At 39.5% G+C, this 26812-nt stretch overlaps 1 protein-coding gene across 4 annotated transcripts in view; it reads right to left on the bottom strand.

Moving 5' to 3' along the window:
- Window positions 1-6516: 6516 nt before the first annotated feature.
- The window catches only part of Pcmt (Protein-L-isoaspartate (D-aspartate) O-methyltransferase), a 32652-nt gene continuing 12356 nt past the window's right edge, over window positions 6517-26812 (bottom strand). For 2 of the 4 annotated variants that reach the window (XM_053797147.2, XM_053797146.2), the window contains exons 6-8: window positions 17357-17520; window positions 15298-15392; window positions 6517-7733 (exon numbers count right to left, since the gene is read on the bottom strand). In XM_053797147.2, the coding sequence (XP_053653122.1) occupies window positions 7715-7733; window positions 15298-15392; window positions 17357-17520 (278 nt within the window). In that variant the 3' untranslated portion in view covers window positions 6517-7714. Of the gene's footprint in view, window positions 7850-15297; window positions 15393-17356; window positions 17521-26812 lie in introns of all 4 variants that reach the window. The other 2 variants (XM_053797150.2, XM_053797148.2) reach the window with 2 other exon arrangements.

Genomic DNA, 26812 nt, shown 5'->3' with positions numbered 1-26812 from the left:
GGCAACATCTAGTGGGTTTGCTATATCAACACCGGCAACCCGCAGAACAGGAGCCGGGTCAGGAGAATATTTACCACTCAGTTTTCGTACTTTTTTCCAGACTGCACTCATAGAGGAAGCAGAGGTGATGGTGGAGACATAATCTCGCCAGCAAGTGCGTTTAGCGTCACGGATGACACGGCGAGCGATCGCACGCTTCTGTTTAAAATCAAGGAGTCGCTCTGTGGTTCTATTGTACCGGTACCTGCCCCATGCAGCGCGTTTTAAACGTACTGCACGAGCACAAGCAGGAGACCACCAAGGCACGCATTTCTGAGAATGCCTGCTCGAAGTTTGGGGTATAGAATGAGAAGCTGCGGTGAAAACGGAGGACGAGAAGAGGTGTAAAAGCTCATCGATGGAGGACGAAGAAGGAACCTCTTTAAAAACAGTCAGGTGTGAGTAAAGGTTCCAATTTGCCCGATTAAATTGCCAGCGTGGGGTGCGAAGAGGTGGCGAATATGAAGGGGAAGTAAGAATGATTGGGAAATGATCACTGTCATGTAAGTCCGGGAGAACAGACCAAGTAAAGTCTAATGCGGCGGAGGAAGAGCAAACTGAGAGATCGATGCAAGAGAGAGTATGAGTCCGAGGATCAAAATGGGTGTGAGTACCTGTATTTAAAACATGGAGGGGGTGGGTGGCAAGAAAAGCCTCTAACTGAATTCCACGGGAATCACAGTGAGACCCTCCCCAGAGGAAATGGTGGGCATTAAAATCACCAAGTAACAGAATCGGTGGCGGTAATGACGAAACAAGGAAGGCAAAATCCGGAATAGATAATGCCCGAGAAGGAGAGAGATATAAAGAACAGAGCGTATACCACCTATGTAAGTGGATACGGGCTGCTGTGTAATGCAGCGAAGTATGAACAAATAGCTGATGGTACGGAATATCAGTGCGGAGAAGAAGGGCACTTTCATTAAAGGTCCCATCAGGAAAAGGATCTGAAGAATACAATAAATTATAGCCTGAGATGTGAGAAATAACAGCAGAGTGTAATTTTGGTTCCTGTAAGCAAACACCAACAGGGGCAAACTGGGAGAGTAACATCTGAAGCTCACCCCGATTACCCCTGAGGCCGCGTATATTCCACTGTAAAAAGGCCATGATTGGCAATGATAAAGATACTTGAAATCCGCAGGTAAGGGTTCCTACGGACTAGAAGGGTTAGAAAAGTCCACATGCGGAGGCAGTGGAAAATGTTCAAGCAGCGAAGGAACGGTGCGCTGTGAAGAAAGGAGTTGCGCAGATGGAGCAGAGGAGAGAGGAAGAGCGGAAGGTGGATCAGTGTCCATTGATGGTTTGGTCTCTGCAATATATTCAGAGATTGCTTCAAGTGTTTCGGAATTCAGAGATGTCGTATGGGAGACAATATTGGGAATGGTAGGGGGAGGATGAGTAAAGATTGGAACTGTATTGGACTGTACCAAGGTAGGGGGGGGCGAAAGGGTGGAGGGAACTGGAGAAGCGTGGCAGGGGACAGAAGAGACAGGAACCTGGGAGGTGGCAGAAGAGGAAGAAACTTGGGAGGGAACAGGGGAGGAAGGTACATTACGAGGAGGAGGGTGAACCTCTGCACTTGTAACTGAGCCAGTGAGAGGGGAAGAACTAGGGACAGAGACAGGGAGGGTAAAATGAGGAGGTGGAAGATGGGTAGGAGGTGTTACCGGACCTTTTTTTGACTTTTGAGAAGTAGAGGGACGATTGGGAAGAGGTGTCGTACGAGGTCTCGTCGATACTGAGGCTTGTAAGAGAGAACTCGAAGAAGCGAGATTAGACTGAGGCGTTGAAGTAGGGACGTCTGAGCCGAGGACAGCAAAAGGATTAGATACAGGAGTGATTATGGGAGAGGTAACCACAGAGGTGGGTGTAGAAGATGGGATACCAGAAGTGGGGGGACGTTTTGAAACACGGGAATAAGAAACACGTGGGAGTCTCCCTTGGAGGCGGAGATGAGAAACTGCCATGGCATAAGGGAGACCTTCTGTCTCTTTGAGGTAACGGATTTCCCGCTCATTTAAATAGACCTGACAACGGCGAGAGTACGAAGGGTGAGCCTCATGACAGTTAAGGCAAGAGGGAGATCGATTGCAAGACGTATTAGAATGGTCATCGGCACCACAGACTGGGCATTCGGCGATAGATCTGCAATATTTCGCTGGATGGCCAAATCGCCAGCAATTTCTACACTGTTGTGGTGTAGGGATCACCTTTCGAACTTGTAACCGATGTCCTGCTATATAAACGGAGGATGGGAGTTCTCGGCTGTCAAAAGTTAAACGAGCCACATTGCTAGGGTATCGTCTCCGCCCACGGGCAGGAAGAACGTAAGTGTCTACCTTGAGGATTGGGAGATCTTGGAGTTCCAGCTGTTCTAGAATGTCGGTGCCACATGTCTGGAAATTTTGTTGAACTATGGTATGGGGCAGAATAACGGTACCACTACAAGAATTGAGGGAATGATGTTTTTCAAGGGTGACAGGAACAGTATCTATATGGGTAAGACGAGAGAGCTCACGAGCCTGGGTAGCATTCTGTACGGTAATGATGCGCGTACCGCTCTTAAGAGCATGAAAAGAAATATCTTTACCAACATGGCGCAGGAGTGCCTTGCCAATACTATGGTCAGAAAGATAGGCAGTAGAGGAAGTTGGTCGTAAAGTGAAGAATTTAGTCCACTGTTCAGTCTGAAACTGAGCGTGGAAAGGTAGTGAAGGACGTGTCGATCGTTTCTGAGAAGAACGAGAAGGTGAAGGTGGAGAAGTATCATCAGCAGGTAATTGTCGTTGACGTTTAGGCGTGGGACCAGAGTTGGTCCGACGTGGAACGGGTCGGCGATTTGAAAATTGCCGCACCGTAGAGGGAGAGGCCGGAAGCATAGTCAGAGGAGAGCGAAGGTCTGATAAATCGAAGGAGTCAGTCGAGGCCTCAGTACCTGAAGCGGGTGAGGAAACAGCACCGGCAATAGGTACAGAGGCATGAGGAATGTCTGAAGAGTGGTCCAAAGACGAGGCGGGGTCAGAACGGGGTGCGGTATCAAGAAGGGGCCCGGGGGTACCAGGTTCATGGACTAGGGCTGCCATGGTTAGGTTACTTCTTTCTTTTTGTTTTTAAGAAAAAAAAAGAAAGAAGAAAAGAAAATAAAAATAAAAAAAAGAAAAAAAAAGGGGGGACCGGGGAGGGATAGTTCCTAGGAGGGATGAAAGGGCCAGAAATCTCCCTCCGCGCCCAAGAGGACTCGACACCGCTAGTAGCGCAGATGCAGCATGGAACCCGTGCCATACCCTACCCTTCATGCCAGTAAACCAGCAATCTGGGATAGCAACCTCACATCTGCCGAGCTACCTCGGTGGACAAAAGAGAGGGCGGCCGGATATCCGCCACAAAGCATACCTCCTTCAGCCACCACCCCCGGAATCCGAAAGGTGGCTTCCAGAGCTACACCCGTCGCCCAAAAGACACCCAAAGCTACTCCGGGATACCGGAGAGGGATCGGGACATCCCTAGGCAATCCAGATTCCACGGCAAACTACGCCACCGCCAAGAAACCTCAACGGAATGGGATGGACCCCGGTGTCCTTTCTCCTACCCAGGAACTAGCGCGCCTGTGGGAGAAATCCCAAAGGACAAAAAGAGGAAGGGCAAAAGGGAGGAGTGGGGAGGAGGAGGAGGAAAGGAAAAAGGGGAGGATGGGGAGGATGGGATAGGGGAGGGGAGATTGGGGGGTAATTAGGTTCGGTCTGAGGAAGAAGACCGATAGGTCTAATTCCTCAGACCAAGAGCCTCTTCACCACGCCAAGGAGCCCCCCTTGAAGAGGACACTAAGATCCTAGAGATTTAGCACTTCCCCTGAATAAAATAAATATAAAATTAGAATTTTGAAGTTCATCTAGATGTAAAAAAACTCAACTGGATGCAAGCTCCATACACAGTAATCTGTGTAGGTAACTGGGTGCAATGCATTCTGTATATTCACATAAATCATAACAGACTTAAGTTAATAATACCAACATAATCTGTCTCGAGAGCATTTTGACTTGCACAGAATTCTTGTAATGTACAATCAAAAAAATTTTCTCTCTTTGATGCAGTAAATGTGTTTAGGAAGTCTGGCAGTCAATGGGCTAAAAGTCAATGTTGCAAGAATAGATAACTTACTTTACTGTATAATTCTGTAGTGATGAAGACAGCAGTGACAACTGCAAAATATTTCATTTTCTAATTGTTTACTTTCTCTCAATATACCTGTCTAGGGAGGGTTAGTGATGTTTGCTTAATGAGATCAACTCGAGGACCCATGTAGCACTGAATATCTCGGTTAATAATATCAGGATTATTAAATGCTTAATTTAGCTTAGCTCAATTTTCATTTATGTATATATACTAGACATAACATTCCATTAAATCATGCTATAGCATCTTTGTTACTCTTACTAGACTGTTATTTGTTATTCAATATTAATGTTATCCTTACAGACTATCAATCACAGGATGGCCACATCATTTAAATTAATTTTTATGCTAGTATATTTTAATATAATTCATTTCAAGATCTTAAAAATATACTAAATCACAAATGGGTGCTTGTAATGTGTTGAGGGGCACGACCCAGAAGTACTGTATTATTATTATTATAATCAAAAGAAGCGCTAAACTGTAAGGGTTAAGAAGTATCGTAAATGAATGGATCATACGAAATAAAATTTAATCATCATTAACTGACCTGTGCATGCTACTTTAAAGATGGGAGCCCAGGACAGGCAGTCTATTAGATTTTGTGAGGGGGGGGGGGTAACACTCCAGTGACCAATGGTTTAAACTAAATTTCACGATAATAAAGGAGTACCGACATGGGATAATTTCTCACCTCTTCCTCAAGTCCTGATATAACTACTGGACTCGCAAAGGACTGGAATAAGTGCGAATTAAGCAGCATGGGAATGAATAATTTCATACACCTGCAGATGGTTTATTGCATCAATACCTTTTTCCCTTTTTTTGCCACTAAACTGAAATTGCAAACTACACAGAATGCAGCCAGGTGTTTTGCCCAAGTTAGTTTTGGGATGAAAGTATGTAAATATAAAGTAGTGCTATGAGGTAAAAAAAAAAAAAAAAAGGTAAAGTCAAATTATCAAAGTCATTCATAATACTGTTCATAAATTTGTATATATTTTGTCGATTCTTTAATCAACTTGTACACCAGTGATGTCAAGATTATTCCTTCACTCGTACACAAACACTGTGCATTGCATCATGCAGTAATTAATTACTGCAGAGCTTTAGAGCTCAATGTAACTCATTACAATAAAGTCTTAACTAAGGAATGGTCTGCAGGAGGACTGCCATGGAGGTGGTGCGTCAGGCTTCACTTACTTGGCATCTCTTTCAGAACGGTTTTGAGCAAGTACAAATATTACAGTAATTAATTATGTATAGTGACATGATAGCAGTTGTTCTGTATACAACTGATTGCTGTATATTCTTCTAAAGAAAGTACAAGTAAATAAAATGTAAAGGAAATGTATGGAAATTAACATTATTTGGGATGACTGCTGGTAGCGGCATCAATGGCAACCATCATGAATATTTCTGTCAACAATATTCTATACACCAGTGACAATGATACCACTGGTGCTATATATGAAATACAACTTTATATGAAGAAATTAAATAAATGAAATGTGTATAAATATAAATATATCAGATTCACGTCGGGAAAACTACCAGTACCTGCATCACTAGCGAGTCGAGTTTTTTCTATTTTATATTTTTAGTTCCAATTTGTGTCATACTCTGCCACACAGTGAAACACATTAAATGATAAACATACATACATGGTGTAAATAAGATAGATAGAAAGATAGATAGAAAGATAGATAGAAAGATAGATAGAAAGATAGATAGAAAGATAGATAGAAAGATAGATAGAAAGATAGATAGAAAGATAGATAGAAAGATAGATAGAAAGATAGATAGAAAGATAGAAAGATAGATAGAAAGATAGATATAGATAGATAGATATAGATAGATAGATAGAAAAAAAAGAGCAAAAACAAATAATTAACAGGTATTTTATGTATGTAATTATAAAAATATTTAGATATGTGAAAATGCAAAACACTGTTTATCAAGGCTGAAAATTGCACACTTTAACATACCGTAGAACAATTTTTTTTCTTATTTTTCCATAATTATACATATTCAGTTTACATACTTAAAATCATGCAAGAAAAAAATATTTTTGCCACTTTCCCCAAAGATAAACTGTCCACTGCAGGGGTATCTCAGCTACCCTACTTGCCCAAGTTAAGGATTAAACCTTGTTTCAATAGCAAAAAGACACACTTTCACTCACAAAACATAACTTGTATAGTCCCTCTGAGTATTAATGTTCATTTCACTGTAGTATATATTTATTATTATGATTATAGTCAGTTTTTGAATATGGTGTATCAAGTGAGGAAAAAAACATTATATGCTCATGGCACTCAACATTTGCATTTATTTACTCAAACTGAAAAATGTAGCATGGTGGAAATTAAAAAATTTTCTCTGCACATGAACTAATAATTATTCTATGATTTCTATTGTTCATCTTGACAATACAGAAGTTTCCAACTTACAAATAAGTTGTGTTACTGATATTTCAATCTCATGAGACTTTTAGAAGTTATGGGGCCAAGTCTTATAAAGAAAAAGCATAATGCTTTATCAAACTAACCACATGGATTTGTTCATGCACTTCAATTGAGAACAAAAAAGAAATCCTTATCTTAGCAAAAGATGAAAAAAGTGAGGCATATAACTGATCCTCGATGGATTTCCTTGCTGGTAATGGCCAAAACTAATAAAATATATCATAGAAATCTTAGGGTAACCACCTAGTTGGTTTCCAGTGATGCATTTACTTGCTTTAATAAGTAGGATTCTACAATCTTGTTGATGTACCTGTTTGATCATAGGTTACTGTTAACCAAGAACATTATATGATACACTTAGCACTTTATGATCCTACTGGTGGGCATAAGCCAATATTTTCACCTATGATTCAAATTACCATATAGTCACTCTTCCACCAACCCTTCTCAGACAGCTGTCTTATATCCTTGAAAGTAGACTGCAAATGGAACTACACAAAGCAGCCTTGAGCAATCACCAAGAGATACAGAACAAGGTTAACCAGAATAAATCTATGGTAATTCAACTTTTCCCAAGTTAAAGTACATTCATGTGGCAAAGCATAATACTATTTAAATGTGCAGCATTTAAGGACATCTATCACATTTGCTAATTTTATTTTAGTCACATCTGTATTACAGTATTTTATTTCAAGTTCAAAAGTCAGCACTAATGTGGTATTACACCATGAAAGCCATATTTATAATTATGAGTAGACAAAAAATATTGATTCACAATCAAATTAAAAACCACTTCCATCTAAATAAATACTTGAACTACTGAAAAGTGTTTTGGTAGTAAGTTATAATAAATACAGCAGAAAATCACTCGGTTTAAGATGCAACTGTGTAGCTCAAGTGAAGGCATATTGGTAGGTTTTGCTGTGGTGGAAGTGCAGGCGTAGGCAGTAATGGTAGGTGGCTGTTGTGGAAGTGCAGGCAGAGGCGGTTGTGGTAAGTGGCTTTGGTGGAGGTGCAGTTGAAAGTGGCAACTAAAGAAGGGAGCAGCACCTGCGAGGAATTATGATTCAGCTGAGGTGACTCACAGCTCCCGTCTGTGGAATGAGACAAATGGTGCGGTGTACACTCCTGCCACACCTACGATCCTCCCAGATTAGTACTTCCACCTACAATACATGGAGTAGGAAACACATACAAAAAGGAAGTTACAAATCAGTGTCTTCTGTGTTTTAGTTCCAACTGAAGCAAGTCTTTAATGATGTTAATAGCCCAATTTCTCTTATAAGCTAATTCTGATACAATGGAACCTCAGTTTTCATGATTAATCTGTTTGAAAAAGTCTGACTAAAACCGAATCATGCGAAAACTGAAGCAATATTTCCCATAAGAAATAATGTAAATCCAATTAATCCGTTCCAGACATCCAAAAATATTAACAAAAAATACATTTTATATAGAATAACTAGTTTTACATACAAAAAACAATGAGAAATATAAATGACCAATGAAATGGATAAATAAACATTTAGCATCGCTTTTACCTTTATTGAAGACTCTTGTTGGCGTGTGGAAGATGGTGAGGAGGGGAGAGGGAGGAGGAGAGGTTATTATTTGGAAGGGAAATCCCTGTCCATAAGGAATTTAGGTATCAAGGTCCTATCCGGTGTTTCTTTCTTTGTCTTTTACTGGCACTAGGACCAGCTCGAGTGTCTCTGGACCCTTGTTGCACAAAAAGCCTGTCTATAGAGGTCTGTTTCTGGCATCTCTAAGATTTGCCTAACATGGGACAAGGCATTGTCATTGAACATGTTGCAAACGGCTTGCAACAGCTTTGTTAGGGTGATATCTCTCCACAAATCTTTGCAACTCATTCCACTTTGCACATTCTCCCCTCTCTTCCTCCTCCTCTGAAGCAATTTCCTCAGCTGTGGTCTGTTGCTGTTCCAGCTGAAGGTCTTGCAGCTCTCCAGCTCTTCCCTGTGGTCTTCCACCAACTCTTCCACATCCTGGCCACTCACATCCAACCCCATGGACTTCCCCCAAAGACACAATAGCTTCCACAACAGGCACAGGGTCATCAGGGTTAGCCTCAAACCCTTCAAAATCCTTCTCGAGGAGGACACATTCTGGCCACAATTTTCTCCAAGCAGTTCATCATCCTGGAAGTCACTCCCTGCCAAGCCTTATCTATAAGGCTTATGCAATTGAGGATATTGAAGTGATTCCTCCAGAACTCTGTTAGGGTCAATTCAGTGCCGGAGGTCATTTCAAAGCACCTTTGAAACTGTGCTTTGGTAGAGATATTTTTGAAGTTAGAAATGATCTGCTGGTCCATGGGCTAGATGAGAGGAGTGGTATTAGGAGGAAAGAACTTCACTGTGATGAAACTAAACTCCTCCAACAATTGGTCTTCCAAGCCTGGCAGAAGAGTGAGCACTGTCCATTACCAGGAGGCACTCGAGTGGCAACTGATTTTCCAGGAAGCATTTCTTCACACTCGGACCAAGCACTTCATTGACCCACTCAATGAAAATTTGCCTAATGACCCATGCATTATTGTTAGCCTTCCACATCACACACAATTTACTCTTGATGACATTGTTTTTCTTGAACACTCAGGGATTTTCAGAGTGATACACCAGTAAAGGCTTCACTTTGAAATCCCCACTAGCATTACCACAAAACAAGAGAGTTAGCTTATCCTTCATAGGTTGTGTCCTGGTAGTGCCTTTTCCTCCTGCGTGATGTAGGTCCTCTTTGGCATTTTCTTCCAGAAGAGGCCTGTTTCGCCACAACTGAAGACTTGTTGGGGAAGGACTCCTTCAGCCTCTACATACTCCTTGAATTCATCAATGAATTCTTCGGCCCCACGTTTGTCTGAACATGCAGCCTCGCCATGCCTTTCCACACTGTGTATGCCAGTTTGCTTCTTGAACTTGTCGAACCTGCCTCTGCTGTATATTTATTGAACATCAAGTTCCAAATATTTAGATTTTTGAGATATTTCTTAAAATATTCCTTTACATTAACCAAGCTTTCAATCTTGGTTAATGTAAAGGAACATTTTTAAGCTCATTGCTAACTATTAATTATAAGAATTCAAAATAATTTAAGCTGGCTCAGAATATTTAATTAGGAACTAACAGAAGACACTGCACATACAAAGGCAGGTATGAAAAACTAATGGAGACAAGCATTCACTCAACTGTTCTATAGATTTAGAGGCAGTTTAGTATTTTGGCGATTGTCTACAAGCACTTTGAGTGATAAAAGTTGTATGGCTTTACTCTATCTTTTATTCTGGTCATGTTGAAAGTATCTCACTTAATCTCTTTATTTACACAACAGCTTCAAAATATGCAGGATTAAATTATATGTTTGCTTGCAAAAACTGCCTTTAATCTTTAAACATATGACCCTCCTTAATGAAAGCTATGTATCTAAAAATAATACTGTAGTAACACTGGCAACATGAATTAAGAAGAACTGTTTAAACAGGACATACATATAATTGAAAAGCAAAGCAGCATGTATGAACTTTCAAATTTACAAGTAGAACAGTGATGTCAACAATTTAATGAAGAGAGGTTTATACACCCTAGGTGTATGAGTGGTAGACAGCAACCACTCATGGAGGTGCTACTGTTCTGCCATGTAAGTGTAAAATGAAAGCCTGTAATTGTCTTACATGATGGTAGGAATGCTGGGGTCTCTTTTCTATCTTAAACATGAAAGATTTCAGGTATGTCTTGATACTTCTACTTACACTTAGGTAAACACTACACACGCATGTACAAGCATATACATACATACCCCTCTAGGTTTTCTTCTATTTTCTTGCTAGTTCTTGTTCATTTCCTATCTCCATGGGAAAATGGAACAGATTCTTCCTTCTGAAGCCATGCGTGTCACAAGAGCAGACTAAAATGCCGGGAACAAGGGGCTAGTAACCCCTTCTCCTGTATACATTACTAAAGTTAAAAAGAGAAGCTTTTTGGGCCACCCTGCCTCAGTGTGAAATGGCCAGTTTGTTGAAAGAAGAAGGTTCATACATACCAGTGTGAAGGTTAAGAATGAATTAAACTTGTGGAATTTTATAGTTTAACCCTTTCACTGTCCAGACCTCTGAAATTAATATTGCTCTCAGTGTCCACTTAAAAAAATAAAATTAAATAAAAAAATTTCTGAAATGGTAGTGAATCTTTGTTTGAAAATAATGAAACCACAAGTACGAAATTTGGTGGAAACCTCATGGAAATACACAGGTGCAGAGTTAGCGGTATGGGAACAATTTATGCACTGGTGATTATGCCCACTTTGAATCCTATTTCATTTGACCAAATTCTTAAGTCATTTTGCTAGTATGCCTTCAGTTCTATTAAGCACAAGAAACTGTCCATTCAACTATTATGACTATCCTATAGTGTGCACAGAAATGGGTAATTGACCAATTTTACACAAAAACATACCAATTTGAAAATAGTCCAATGTAGACAATCCTGGCACTAAAACAACATTTCATCTGTTTATTAACCATGTCTCCAGACTTTTCCTATAACATACTTGCCTTCTATTCTGAATTCATAATCACACAAAAACAGATGATTTACTCCATTTCTCTTACAATAAAATATAACCATGAATGACTGGTAATATTTTACAGTGTCCCAATAAATGAATCACATCTATTAAAAGCCCAGAAAACAGACGGAGTGTGTGTGGGGGATGCCTTACTCGTCCTCAGGAAAATTGGCAAAAATTTAATATTTCTGTCCAATTTCACGCTACTTCTGGTCCTGAAACCAACCAAAATCATCTCTATTTCCATAGCAAGTCTTCCATTCTATCAAATGATACTAAGAAACAGCCAATAAAACCACAAAAACCGTAAGAGAAAACACTTCCGTTATTATTTTAAACCAAACAATGTCAGTTTTGGTTTTTCCATCATGCACTGAATGGGGCAAGATTATTTTTATACCATGCACACTCACCGCACAAACCCATTTACTGCTCACAGCTATCTGAGCGAGCTAAGCTCATGATATAGAACTACGTGAGGGGACTTGGGCCTCAATGGCATAGTTCTACGTGAGGGCCACTGAAAGAGCGTTCAGTCACCATTAGACAAGCTTTACAGTAAAATTACAAATGAAAATATGTTTGCAATGATAAACTTTAAGCTGCATAATATTTTGCTAACTTATCAGCATTTAAAAAAGCTGCCAGCAGATGTCACGGCACCTGCCCAGGTTGTTCCTGTAATATTTAGGTCTCTTGTCAATGTTGAAGGAATTTCAGTCTAAGAAAATAAAACTAATTTAGTTCCTATGTTTCCTTGGATTCAATGTAAACACCCACGGCACTCATTACATTCATACATACATACTGTAATAATTGAGTGTAATATCCTGATTTTGAACAAATTGTGGATGTTAATTGCGAGATAAAATGAGCTATGTTATTTAATCTACAGTTCTTAACTAATCTTTTCTCCAAACATGCTTAAAATAAACATTCATAACAAAATACCAATGCATCCAGCAAAAGCCTAACCTCAACTTTCTAGATATCACCTGACCAATCTCCTCCAGTTAAATGTGAGCATTCTATACATGCATAAAATGAACACACAAAATATGAATGCATTTGGCAAAATAAAAGTTATTTACTTAAATAACTTTTGTTTGGATAGATGCAATGATTTTGCTCCAAAGTGCAAGCTTCCTAAGTCAGAGCACTGCAAGTCATGGACCTACCATACTCCCTTAAGACCAGCATGATGCAGTTTTATGTCTGTGGAAGGCTGAGTCCATACTGTGCAAGGCAACTGATCTGTGTATGCTTAAAATATTTTTACCTCTTGTAATGTGTAAAGAAAATAACCTGTATCTGCATTAAACACCTATGTTATTACCATATACTGCATGAACTACTCATCTAATATAAGTCTGAAGGATGCAAGCAATGACTTTCTTGGCAAAGCTATTGCAATTTTTGTTATTATTATTTTATAGTTATAAGAGCACAGCTATGCTAGGGATGTCCCATTTTCAGTGTTAAATCTATCGTATAATTTTCAAAAAATTTCAGTGGTCGAAGTACTCATTACATTCTTGTATATTTTGTTTCATTTCTCTATCTCGGTTTGCAAAAGAATGGAATAGGATATTTTACATAAGGAAATAGTAAGTCATGACTTGATAAAGCGCTACGCAGAGTGGGAGAAAAAAAAAACTCAAAAAAAAAAAAAAAAAAGAGCTTGTTCTGTGACTCGGAAAATTGCGATTTCATCCAAAGCTGACTACAGTATTACAATGGATTATGACAAATCACAAAAATACAATAGTAATAATCTTGTGCAATATGTACTATATTATAGAGAATAAGTCCAGAATTCTTACACAGTAAGATAGTAGACGGCAACAGTCCAGGGAGGTACTACCATCCTGCCAAGTAAGTGTAAAACAGAAGCCTGTATTTGTTTTACATGATGGTAGGATTGCTGGTGTCTTTTTCTGTCTCATAAATATGCAAGATTTCAGGTAAATCTCGATACTTCTACTTACACTTAGGTCACACAACACATGCATGTACAAGCATATATATACGCACCCCTCTGGGTTTTCTTCTATTTTCTTACTAGTTCTTGTTCTCGTTTATTTCCTTTTATCTCCATGGAAGAGTGCAACAGAATTCTTCCTCTGTAAGCCATGCATGTCATAGGAGGCAACTGAAATGCCAGGAGCAAGGGGCTAGTAACTCCTCCTCCTGTATACATTACTAATGTCAAAAAGAGAAACTTTTTTTTTCTTTTTGGGTCATCCTGCCTTGGTGGGATGCCATTGATTTGTTGAAAGAAGTCCAGAATTAAGAAAAATAAATGATGAATCAAGAATGAACCATTAAGAACACCAATTAAAAGACAAGAAAATGATACAATATGATAATTACAGTACAATTAACCTAATAATTTTTTGAGAGAGTTTGGAAAGATTTTTTAAAACCTGCCATATGACAACATTCTGCATTAAGCATTTTTTGCCCTTTGGGAAATCTGAAAGGTTACATAACTAATTACACTCCATTTTTTATTTTTTGAGATTTTAGATTTTAGTCAACCTATAAGGTGTAACAATAATATTCATGAAATGAATGCTCACAGACTACACATGTAATTAAAAATGCAGTATACTCTATATCTAAATGAGCTATAGGAATATCAGGAAGAATTTCAGCACAGGAGTAGTAAAGAAGTGAAATGAACTGAGCAATGACATTAGAGGCAGACTCCATTATGGGGACTGAAAAACAGGTGTGATAAGACTAACTCATATCAGTCTAAGGTTGGCTAAGGGGCAGGATCATTACCTGGAAATCATTTTCCACCCTTCCCTACAAACTCAAAAAGGGTAACCACATGCATGTACTATCAATAAAAAAGTCTATAGGCAATGGACCATTGGATATTAGACTGGAGGAAGGAAGTACAGAGGTAGTGAATGCATTCAGTTTTTGGGAGGGGTCATGTCAACATATGGATCTATGAAAGACAAGGTGAACCACAAAACAAATGAGGGAAAAAAAGTGAAACATCTACTGAGAGGAAGATCTTTTTGTATGGAAGCCAAAAAGAGAAATGTAATAATGGTATGAACACTTTTATATGGGTGTAAGGCATGAGCTTGAAACAGTTTTTGCAAAGAGGAGGCTGGAGGCAGTGGAGATCTCATTTTTGAGGGTGAGGTATGATATGAATCTTATGCAGAAATTAGATGACACAATAACCATAGGTATATTTCACAAAGCTGAGGAGGAATTGTTGAGGCGTTTTGGGCATTTAGAGAAGATGGAGATGAATAGGATGACTAAGAGGGTATACAAATAGGTTGGAGGAGGATGGATAAGGGTCATCCTAAGAAGGTTTGGAGGGAGGTGGGTAAAGCTAGTTTTGAGTTATCAGGGATTGGGCATCCAGCAGGCATGTGTCTGATCAGATTAGGTAGAGAAGAGTGGTTTTCAAGGCTTTCTGTGCTTAATGTGTGAGCTAGGGAACATTTATGAAGGGATTCAGGGAAACTTGTTAGAAAAACTTGAGTCCTGGAGGTGGTATGTACAATGGCTGCACTCTGAAGAAGGGGAAGGGATGTTGCAGTTTGGAAGGTCAATGAATTGTGATATCTGTGCACTTCTGGGAAGACAGCTATTTAACAAATGATGGTGAATGAGTATCCTTGTTTTTCAGGTCATCCTTACTCAATGGGAGATGGCATGTGTTAAAAAATACTCCTCTGGCATATGCATATCCTTCTACCAGTACTACCAATATACAATAACAATTGGAGGTAATCAAACACAGCAAATACCAATATTAATTAAAACAACTAATTATACTTCAAAATAAATAAAATTATTAGAGTATGACAAATCTGTTAATAAAGATGGGACACCACATGCATAGCTCTACTCCAGTAACTATAAGCAAGTTATCACACAAATTAACATTTTGATAATGCTGGCATAACTGGAATTTTATTAATCTCCTTCGTCTTTTGTTTCTTTCTTCTCAAGTTCTTTACGGACATTTAACTGTGCCATCCACTTTCGAACTAACCTGCCAGGCCACTGGTAATCCTTATCGGTGAGTGGAACATAGATGACACCCATCAAGACTTGTCGCTTAATGCTACCATCTTCCAGCTTGTCAATCTGCAATATTATTTGACCAGGTAATAAGGATAAATATAGACCCGATTAACGAATAAGTATGGTAGCTCAGGACCAAATGCATAAAAATTCAATATTAATAATAGCTAGCTAGTGTCAGCATAGATTCAAAGTTTCTGGTGTTGGTCTGAGAAAATATATTTCAATGAAGAAAAGCTATTTAATTTATCTTTATTTCATGCATTAGATTTTACAAGATGTAAACAAATCACTATTATTATTATTATTTTTTTTTTTTAACAAGTCGGCCGTCTCCCACCGAGGCAGGGTGACCCAAAAAAGAAAGAAAATCCCCAAAAAGAAAATACTTTCATCATCATTCAACACTTTCACCTCACTCACACATAATCACTGTTTTTGCAAAGGTGCTCAGAACACAACAGCTTAGAAGCAAATACCTATAAAGATACACAACATATCCCTCCAAACTGCTATTATCCCTCCTTTAGAGTGCAGGCATTGTACTTCCCATTTCCAGGACTCGAGTCCGGCTATATAAAAATAACCGGTTTCCCTGAATCCCTTCACTAAATATTACCCTGCTCACACTCCAACATATCATCAGGTCCCAAATACCATTCGTCTCCATTCACTCCTAACATGCTCATGCACGCTTGCTGGAAGTCCAAGCCCCTCGCCCACAAAATCTCCTTTACCCCCTCCCTCCAACCTTTTCGAGGACGACCCCTACCCCGCCTTCCTTCCCCTACAGATTTATACACTCTCTATGTCATTGTACTTTGATCCATTCTCTCTAAATGACCAAACCACCTCAACAACCCCTCTTCAGCCCTCTGACTAATACTTTTATTAACTCCACACCTTCTCCTAATTTCCACACTCCAAATTTTCTGCACAATATTTACACCACACATTGCCCTTAGACAGGACATCTCCACTGCCTCCAACCGCCTCCTCGCTGCTGCATTCACAACCCAAGCTTCATACCCATATAAGAGTGTTAGTACTACTATACTTTCATACATTCCCTTCTTTGCCTCCATAGATAACGTTTTTTGTCTCCACAAATACCTCAACGCACCACTCGCCTTTTTTCCCTCATCAATTCTATGATTAACCTCATCCTTCATAAATCCATCAATAATTTAAATATTAAATACACTAGGTACTTAAAAACTATTTAACAGGAATTTTGCTGTAATGAAATATACTATCAAATGCAGTTCTAATACACAAATGACCCGTATGTAGGAGAGAAGAGTTTATGACGATGTTTCGGTCCAACTTGGACCATTTACAAAATCACACATTGACTTTGCAAATGGTCTAAGTTGGACTGAGACAGCATCATAAGCTTCTCTCTCCTATGTGTGGGTTTTTTGTGCATTGTTCCAGTCACAGAATTGTACTTTTGCTCTTTGCAGCTTTAATAAATATTTGGCTTGAATTCCAAAATTCCAAATACAGTACATAATACTGTTGCTTCATAAAGTGATGTCATCATTATCAATTTTCAATTTGGTAAAACATTACTTGGTGATGTCTGAATGAAATGTTGTAAACATTGTAATGTTGCAGGAGACTGTCTCACTCTCCTTCACATAACTGTACTCACTACTACCTTCCCTCACTATATAACTACCACTCCTACCCTCCTTCCCCTCCATCTCCCCCTCCTCTTCCCCTCTCTGGCTCCCCTTCCCCTTCTTTCTTGCTTCCTCCCCTCCTCTTTCCTTCTCTATTTCTCTCTCTCTCTTAACTGCTAAAAAAAAAGAAAAGTCACATAAAACATAGCAAATGCAATATTTAAATTGAAGGAATGTAAATTTAAGAGTTACTGCTTTCAAAACCCATCTTTCTAAAGCATTAACTCAAGAAATTAGCTAACATTTTATGAACGCTTAGCGAGTCATCTATCACTTAAAGTTACAATAACCTCAAATAAATTATCCAACTTGTAGTACTTGTATAAACCATTGAATCACCTGTTCTAAATTTTGGTTTGCTCCCTCGGGGCCAATAGGAATGATAAGTCGTCCACCTGGAGCAAGCTGCTCAACCAGCGCTTGAGGAAGAGTAGGGGCTGCTGCTCCTACATGGATGGCATTATAAGGAGCTTCCTCAGGATGGCCTAACCGTCCATCACCAACTGTAAAAGATCTACATTATATTTCCTTAAAATGTTGAAAAAACAAATACAGTGGTACCTCGAGTTACGAACTGAATTCGTTCCAGAAGGCCGTTCGAGTGCCGATACCGAATGAATTTGTTCCCATAAGGAATAATGTAAATTAGATTAGTCCGTTTCAGACCCTCCAAAAATACACTTACAAAAGCACTTACAAAAATACACTTACACAACTGTTCAAGATGGGGGCTGTTCAAAACTCGAGGTCCCACTGTATAATATTTAATATGAAAGATGAAGTTTCACATACATATTGTATATATGCTTAAGTAAAAGTGTCAGGAACACCCATCATTGAAAGGCGAGAAACCACTTAATATAAAAAATTTAAACACAAATAAGAGAGATTTGATGTTTCAGCCTCATGATCTGCTGAACAGGGTCTGTGACTGAAACCAAAATACTGTATATTATCTCTTTTGGCATGCAACTCAATGCTGGGAGCAAGGGACTAGTAACCCCTTCTCCTGCATATATTACTAAATTTAAATGGAGAAACTTTCATTTTTTTCTTTTGGGCCACCCCGCCTTGGTGGGATGTGGCTGGTGCATTGAAAAAAAGATCTCTTTTGACCTACATTTTAAATTTTGATTCTAGTGGTTTCTTGCCTTTTCCTCACAATTAACAGTACACGAATTCCTCCACAGAATACAACAAACTTACATACAGCATAAAAATGTTTGAATTTGAACTACTAGCTAGATCAAATAAGCCACATCCCATGCTTGAAGAACTGTTCATTAAATAATTTTATCCAATCACTTAGCCATTTAACATAAACACTCCAAATTATTCACAATTTGGTATTTTAACACCGATGTGGCGCCAAACATTAATGTATAAAATGAGAACTACATGATCAATCTGTAGAAATTCAAGTAAACATGTGAATGTCATTTATACCTAGCCATCCAATTTTTAACACAATAAATGTTCCACTTATAATACATTTAAGTTTTTTAAAACTACAAAACTTATGAAAAGCCATTGCTACATATCACACTATCAGTGACACATTTAACAGGTGATATCTGAGCAATTCAGACAAAATGGACAGGTTCACACCCTACTACTAAACACTTACCGTACATCAACACATGAATGAGCCATCAGCTTCAAACAGTTACCAAGTTTCTACTAAACAAATACTGGATAAAACTCTGAACCACTCAATAACATGAATTCCCAACAATCAAAGAACATATGATAAACTTTTAACCTTCTTGAGATACAGTTACTAAACAGGTTTAATCCATTCAAGTAAACAATATGAAATTGCTACATGGACTATATAGCCCAAGCCAGAAGGTCAAGTTATGCATTTATAAAAAAGGTCTTTCCTTTCATAACTTAGAGGCTCCAAACAGTATGTTTAATACTACTAAGCTAGATACCTATGGAAATTAAGGAAGTGCTCCAGTAGAGATCACATTTAAATTTGGAAATGAGCAACTGAAAATAAAATTCCTTACAAGAATGCCTAAGGAGAGGCATTAAGGCAATAGGCCTGTTGCCTATTATTATTATTACTAGATTCATGAGGAGTGCTAAACCAAGAGAGGTCATACAACCCCTGGGAGAATGGAAGATATTCAGACTTGATTCAAGGAAGTGAAGTAGTTCTAATTCCTTAGATCAAGATCCCCTCTCCAGCATCAAGGAACCTCCCTGAGGGAAGGCCTGTTGCCTAGATGTCGAAGGAAGGAATGTAAAGGTTCTCATAAAGGAGAAGAATCTTCAGGATACATGTTGGGCAGAGAACATGATATCAACAGAGATGATCCAAGCTAGGTGAAGCTGTCTTGCAGTCAAGAGGGAGCCCGGGTTTTTATTCAAGAACGTCTTGCACGATCTAAACTTGCAAAATTCATCTCTATGGGACACAATCTTGCTTAGATATACAGTACTGTGAAATCCAGACTTATCTCAAAGCTAGGGCAATATGAAAGAAGACTTTTATAATAACCTTACCCAGAGAAGCTTTACTCAAGGAAAGAAACTTGCTAAGGACAAAACCGGCTCCAGAGACCTTTTGGGATGTTCTTCTGTACCGGCATGACTGAAGGAAAGAAGTACCTCATTATAACTTTAGAATGTCAAGAGAGGTCAGCGATGAAGAATGGCATCTTCATGATTCTAAATAACCATAATTTACAGCCATATAAAAATGGCTAAAAAAAAATTAAAATGAAATTACAACATAGACTATGGTATAACCATGAAATATTTAACAGAGAGAGATGTTACATGTACTCTTAAGTTTTAAGGATCTGAAGTATTTTAAAGATACATTTGAATGCTGGTTAACACGGCATTTATTTTTTTTAACACATCTTTAGGAAAGGTAGGGGGTGTGTGGACCAGGTGTTTACAGTGAAACATATAAGTGAACAGTATTTAGATAAGGCTAAAGAGGTCTTTGTGGCATTTATGGATTTGGAAAAGGCGTATGACAGGGTGGATAGGGGGGCAATGTGGCAGATGTTGCAAGTGTATGGTGTAGGAGGTAGGTTACTGAAAGCAGTGAAGAGTTTTTACGAGGATAGTGAGGCTCAAGTTAGAGTATGTAGGAAAGAGGGAAATTTTTTCCCAGTAAAAGTAGGCCTTAGACAAGGATGTGTGATGTCACCGTGGTTGTTTAATATATTTATAGATGGGGTTGTAAGAGAAGTAAATGCGAGGGTCTTGGCAAGAGGCGTGGAGTTAAAAGATAAAGAATCACACACAAAGTGGGAGTTGTCACAGCTGCTCTTTGCTGATGACACTGTGCTCTTGGGAGATTCTGAAGAGAAGTTGCAGAGATTGGTGGATGAATTTGGTAGGGTGTGCAAAAGAAGAAAATTAAAGGTGAATACAGGAAAGAGTAAGGTTATGAGGATAACAAAAAGATTAGGTGATGAAAGATTGAATATCAGATTGGAGGGAGAGAGTATGGAGGAGGTGAACGTATTCAGATATTTGGGAGTGGACGTGTCAGCGGATGGGTCTATGAAAGATGAGGTGAATCATAGAATTGATGAGGGAAAAAGAGTGAGTGGTGCACTTAGGAGTCTGTGGAGACAAAGAACTTTGTCCTTGGAGGCAAAGAGGGGAATGTATGAGAGTATAGTTTTACCAACGCTCTTATATGGGTGTGAAGCGTGGGTGATGAATGTTGCAGCGAGGAGAAGGCTGGAGGCAGTGGAGATGTCATGTCTGAGGGCAATGTGTGGTGTGAATATAATGCAGAGAATTCGTAGTTTGGAAGTTAGGAGGAGGTGCGGGATTACCAAAACTGTTGTCCAGAGGGCTGAGGAAGGGTTGTTGAGGTGGTTCGGACATGTAGAGAGAATGGAGCGAAACAGAATGACTTCAAGAGTGTATCAGTCTGTAGTGGAAGGAAGGCGGGGTAGGGGTCGGCCTAGGAAGGGTTGGAGGGAGGGGGTAAAGGAGGTTTTGTGTGCGAGGGGCTTGGACTTCCAGCAGGCATGCGTGAGCGTGTTTGATAGGAGTGAATGGAGACAAATGGTTTTTAATACTTGACGTGCTGTTGGAGTGTGAGCAAAGTAACATTTATGAAGGGATTCAGGGAAACCGGCAGGCCGGACTTGAGTCCTGGAGATGGGAAGTACAGTGCCTGCACTCTGAAGGAGGGGTGTTAATGTTGCAGTTTAAAAACTGTAGTGTAAAGCACCCTTCTGGCAAGACAGTGATGGAGTGAATGATGGTGAAAGTTTTTCTTTTTCGGGCCACCCTGCCTTGGTGGGAATCGGCCGGTGTGATAATAAAAAAAAAAATATCTGCAGTCTCCCACCAAGGCAGGCTGACCTAAAAGGAAAAACACTTTCACTGTCATTCACACAAAATCCTTGCAGAAATGTTCAGATATGACAGCTTAGATGTCACTCCAAACAGCCAATATCCCAAACCCCTCCTTTAAAATGCAGGCATTGTACTTTTCACCTCCAAGACTCAAGTCTGGCTAACTGGTAGTTATGTTCCTGAAAATGGTATGTATTAAAACAATCATGTAAAATGAACTGAAGAACATATGGGAAAAATAGGGTTATTCATCTTGAATCCCTTTTCCCCCAAGGTTGATGTAGTGATGTGTCACAGTTAATACAATATATTTATCTACAAGAGTTAAATAAATAATACAGAATTTATCTCTGAAGGAGAGGTATTGCAGTTTTAAAACTGTAGTGCAAGTGCACCTCTGGCAAGACAGTGATGGAGTGAATGATGAAAGTTTTTCTTTTTCAGGCCATCCTGCCTTGGTGGGAGACAGCCAATGTGATGATTAAAAAAAAAAAAAAAAAAAAAAAAAAATTACCTTAAATTCTGGTTGCTGGTGTATGTTGATTTGAAATGGAGTGGAGAGGAATCATGTAGCCCTACTGGGCTGACATGGAAGGTTATGGATTGTTGGATGGCTGTCGTTGTTGCACTGATGTCTATGATTGTAGTGGAATTACTGGGGAATTCTGGTCTACTTTACCCTGCAGTACAATATACAGCTGATGGTAAGGCTCATCATCTGCTCCAGCCTGTTTCAGAGCAGTGCTTCTTGATTTATCAGGGCCCTCTTCAATGAAAAAAAGTCTGCAACTTTACCAAAAATACAGAACTGTTCGTGTAACAGTTTCAATGTTAACTTTTTCCTCATGTTCATTTTCCTCATCTCCATCTGTTGTCTGCATCTCTTGTATCTGGGCACTGAGTTCTACCAACATTCCCTCTAGACTTCTGTCTTTTTCTTCACCCTCTAACCTTTCATTCACATCTTCAAAGCCCTCACCTGGCAATCTCCTTACCAGTTGAACAATTTCCTGCACCTGGCTCTCAATTGAGGGAAACCCTGTGAAAATATCTGCCACACTAGGCCATAACTTTCGCCAGCCTGTATGTAATTTTGATTGGAGCACTTTGTTCCATGCACCTTTGATATAGTTGATAGCATATGCAATGTTAAATTTACTCCAAAAATCTGGTATTCCAAGCTCAGACTTAGTGCCCATTTCTGCAACACATTTCCACAGCACTTTTCCTATGTAGGTATACTTAAAATGTCTTAATTTCATGGTTGTACTAAATGCTGTATTTGGTGGTAAAAACAACTTTTACATGTGGATGCACACCTACCAAAATTTCTGTACGAGTACAGGAATTATCAAGAGTGAAGAGAACCTGGAATGCAAGGTTCTTGTTGCACAGGTAAAACATGACTGAGAATCAAGTGATATTTAATCCAGTCAAAAATTCCTCTGTCACCCAAGATGACTGGTTTGACCTTCAAATAACTGGCAAGGTGGTTTTATTTGAACCTTTCAAAGCACAAGAAGTCTTGAGTGGTAAAAAACCATGGGCTTACATTTAAAATGGCTTGACACATTACTGCAAAGTAACAAGCTGAAGAAATCCATTGCACCACTTTCAAGCTTATCTAGGATTTCAATTTTCTTCATAACACCAAGACTTCCATGCTTATGCTTCTTCTTTGCACTTCCAGGATCACTCGCATTCACCTTGGGTACCATGGTTACTATCTAAGATTAGATGGGATAACGAAAAGATAAAAAATCAATTCACTAACAGGCCGAGTATGGTACTAGACACACACTAAGAGTATTGTGTATGTAACAGAGCACAAAATACGTGCTAAAGGAATAACTGGCAAAGTGGGGAGATGGATCTTCAACTTCCTAACCAAACGAACACAAAGAGTAGTGGTCAACAGAGTTAAATCGGAGGCCGCCATAGTGAAGAGCTCTGTTCCACAAGGCACAGTACTCGCCCTATCCTGTTCCTCATCCTCGCATCAGACAGACAGAGATGTAACCCACAGCACTATCACCATTTGCAGACGATACTAGGATCTGCATGAGGCTGTCATCTATTGAGGACATGGTTAACCTCCAAGAAGATATAAACAAAGCTTTCCAGTGGGCAACGGAAAACAATATGATGTTCAATGAGGACAAATTCCAACTACTCCGTTATGGAAAACTGGAGGGGATAATAACTAGAACAGAGTATACTACAAACTCTGGCCATACAATAGAGTGGAAAAATAATGTAAGGGACCTGGGAGTAGTAATGTCTGAGGATCTCACTTTCAAGGATCACAACAGTGCCACGATCACAAGTGCAAAGAAAATGATAGGATGGATAATGAGAATGTTCAAAATGAGCCAATGATGATTCTTTTCAAATCACTTGTTCTCTCTAGGCTGGAGTACTGTTGTACATTAACATCTCCGTTCAAAGCAGGTGAAATTGCAGATCTAGAGAGTGTATAGAGAACCTTTACTGCACATATAAGTTCTGTCAAGCACCTTAACTACTGGGAACACTTGGAAGCACTTGACTTGTATTCGTTGGAATGCAGGAGAGAGAGATGTATCATAATCTACACTTGGAAAATCCTGGGAGGAATGGTCCCGAATCTACACACAGAAATCACTCCCTACGAAAGTAGAAGACTGTGCAGGTGATGCAAAATGCACCCAATTAAAAGTAGGGGCACCATTGGTACACTAAGGGAAAACACCGTAAGTGTCCGGGGCCCAAGACTGTTCAACATCCTCCCACCAAGCATAAGGGGAATTACCAATAAACCCCTGGCTGCCTTCAAGAGAGCTGGACAGATACCTAAAGTCAGTGCCAGATCAGCCGGGGTGTGGTTCGTACATTGGACTGCGTGCGGCCAGCAGTAACAGCCTGGTTGATCAGGCCCTGATCCACTGGGAGGCCTGGTTGTGGACCAGACTGTGGGGGCGTTGATACCTGGAATAACCTCCAGGTAGACTCCAGGTAGATATTATGTAGGCCTCCTCCATTAGACAATGTGCAGTGTAAATATATTAATTTTTTTTTTTTTTTTTTTTTTTTTTTTTTTTTTTTTTTTTTTCAACAAGTCGGCCGTCTCCCACCGAGGCAGGGTGACCCAAAAAAGAAAGAAAATCCCCAAAAAGAAAATACTTTCATCATCATTCAACACTTTCACCACACTCGCACATTATCACTGTTTTTGCAGAGGTGCTCAGAATACAACAGTCTAGAAGCATAAACATATAAAGATACACAACATATCCCTCCAAACTGCCAATATCCCAAACCCCTCCTTTAAAGTGCAGGCATTGTACTTCCCATTTCCAGGACTCAAGTCCGACTATATGAAAATAACCGGTTTCCCTGAATCCCTTCACTAAATATTACCCTGCTCACACTCCAACAGATCGTCAGGTCCCAAGTACCATTCGTCTCCATTCACTCCTATCTAACACGCTCACGCACGCTTGCTGGAAGTCCAAGCCCCTTACCCACAAAACCTCCTTTACCCCCTCTCTCCAACCCTTTCGAGGACGACCCCTACCCCGCCTTCCTTCCCCTATAGATTTATATGCTTTCCATGTCATTCTACTGTGATCCATTCTCTCTAAATGACCAAACCACCTCAACAACCCCTCTTCTGCCCTCTGACTAATACTTTTATTAACTCCACACCTTCTCCTAATTTCCACACTCCGAATTTTCTGCATAATATTTACACCACACATTGCCCTTAAACAGGACATCTCCGCTGCCTCCAACCGTCTCCTCGCTGCTGCATTTACCACCCAAGCTTCACACCCATATAAGAGTGTTGGTACTACTATACTTTCATACATTCCCTTCTTTGCCTCCATAGATAACGTTTTTTGACTCCACATATACCTCAACGCACCACTCACCTTTTTTCCCTCATCAATTCTATGATTAACCTCATCCTTCATAAATCCATCCGCCGACACGTCAACTCCCAAGTATCTGAAAACATTCACTTCTTCCATACTCCTCCTCCCCAATTTGATATCCAATTTTTCTTTATCTAAATCATTTGACACCCTCATCACCTTACTCTTTTCTATGTTCACTTTCAACTTTCTACCTTTACACACATTCCCAAACTCATCCACTAACCTTTGCAATTTTTCTTTAGAATCTCCCATAAGCACAGTATCATCAGCAAAAAGTAACTGTGTCAATTCCCATTTTGAATTTGATTCCCCATAATTTAATCCCACCCCTCTCCCAAACACCCTAGCATTTACTTCCTTTACAACCCCATCTATAAATATATTAAACAACCATGGTGACATTACACATCCCTGTCTAAGACCTACTTTTACCGGGAAGTAGTCTCCCTCTCTTCTACACACCCTAACCTGAGCCTCACTATCCTCATAAAAACTCTTTACAGCATTTAATAACTTACCACCTATTCCATATACTTGCAACATCTGCCACATTGCTCCTCTATCCACTCTATCATATGCCTTTTCTAAATCCATAAATGCAATAAAAACTTCCCTATCTTTATCTAAATACTGTTCACATATATGCTTCAATGTAAACACCTGATCTACACATCCCCTACCCACTCTAAAACCTCCTTGCTCATCCGCAATCCTACATTCTGTCTTACCTCTAATTCTTTCAATTATAACCCTACCGTACACTTTTCCTGGTATACTCAGTAAGCTTATTCCTCTATAATTTTTACAGTCTCTTTTGTCCCCTTTCCCTTTATATAAAGGGACTATACATGCTCTCTGCCAATCCCTAGGTACCTTCCCCTCTTTCATACATTTATTAAACAAAAGTACCAACCACTCCAACACTATATCCCCCCCTGCTTTTAACATTTCTGTCATGATCCCATCAGTTCCAGCTGCTTTACCCCCTTTCATTTTACGTAATGCCTCACGTACCTCCCCCACACTTACATTCTGCTCTTCTTCACTCCTAAAAGATGGTATACCTCCCTGACCAGTGCATGAAATTACTGCCTCCCTTTCTTCCTTAACATTTAAAAGTTCCTCAAAATATTCTCGCCATCTACCCAATACCTCCATCTCCCCATCTACTAACTCCCCTACTCTGTTTTTAACTGACAAATCCATATTTTCCCTAGGCTTTCTTAACTTGTTTAACTCACTCCAAAATTTTTTCTTATTTTCATTAAAATTTCTTGACAGTGCCTCTCCCACTCTATCATCTGCTCTCCTTTTGCACTCTCTCACCACTCTCTTTACCTTTCTTTTACTCTCCATATACTCTGCTCTTCTTATAACACTTCTGCTTTGTAAAAACCTCTCATAAGCTACCTTTTTCTCTTTTATCACACCCTTTACTTCATCATTCCACCAATCACTCCTCTTTCCTCCTGCCCCCACCCTCCTATAACCACAAACTTCTGCCCCACATTCTAATACTGCATTTTTAAAA

This window comes from Cherax quadricarinatus, chromosome 79 (genome assembly GCF_038502225.1).
Source record: "Cherax quadricarinatus isolate ZL_2023a chromosome 79, ASM3850222v1, whole genome shotgun sequence".
Lineage (NCBI taxonomy): Eukaryota > Metazoa > Arthropoda > Malacostraca > Decapoda > Parastacidae > Cherax > Cherax quadricarinatus.
This window is presented reverse-complemented; position numbering and strand designations above follow the sequence as displayed.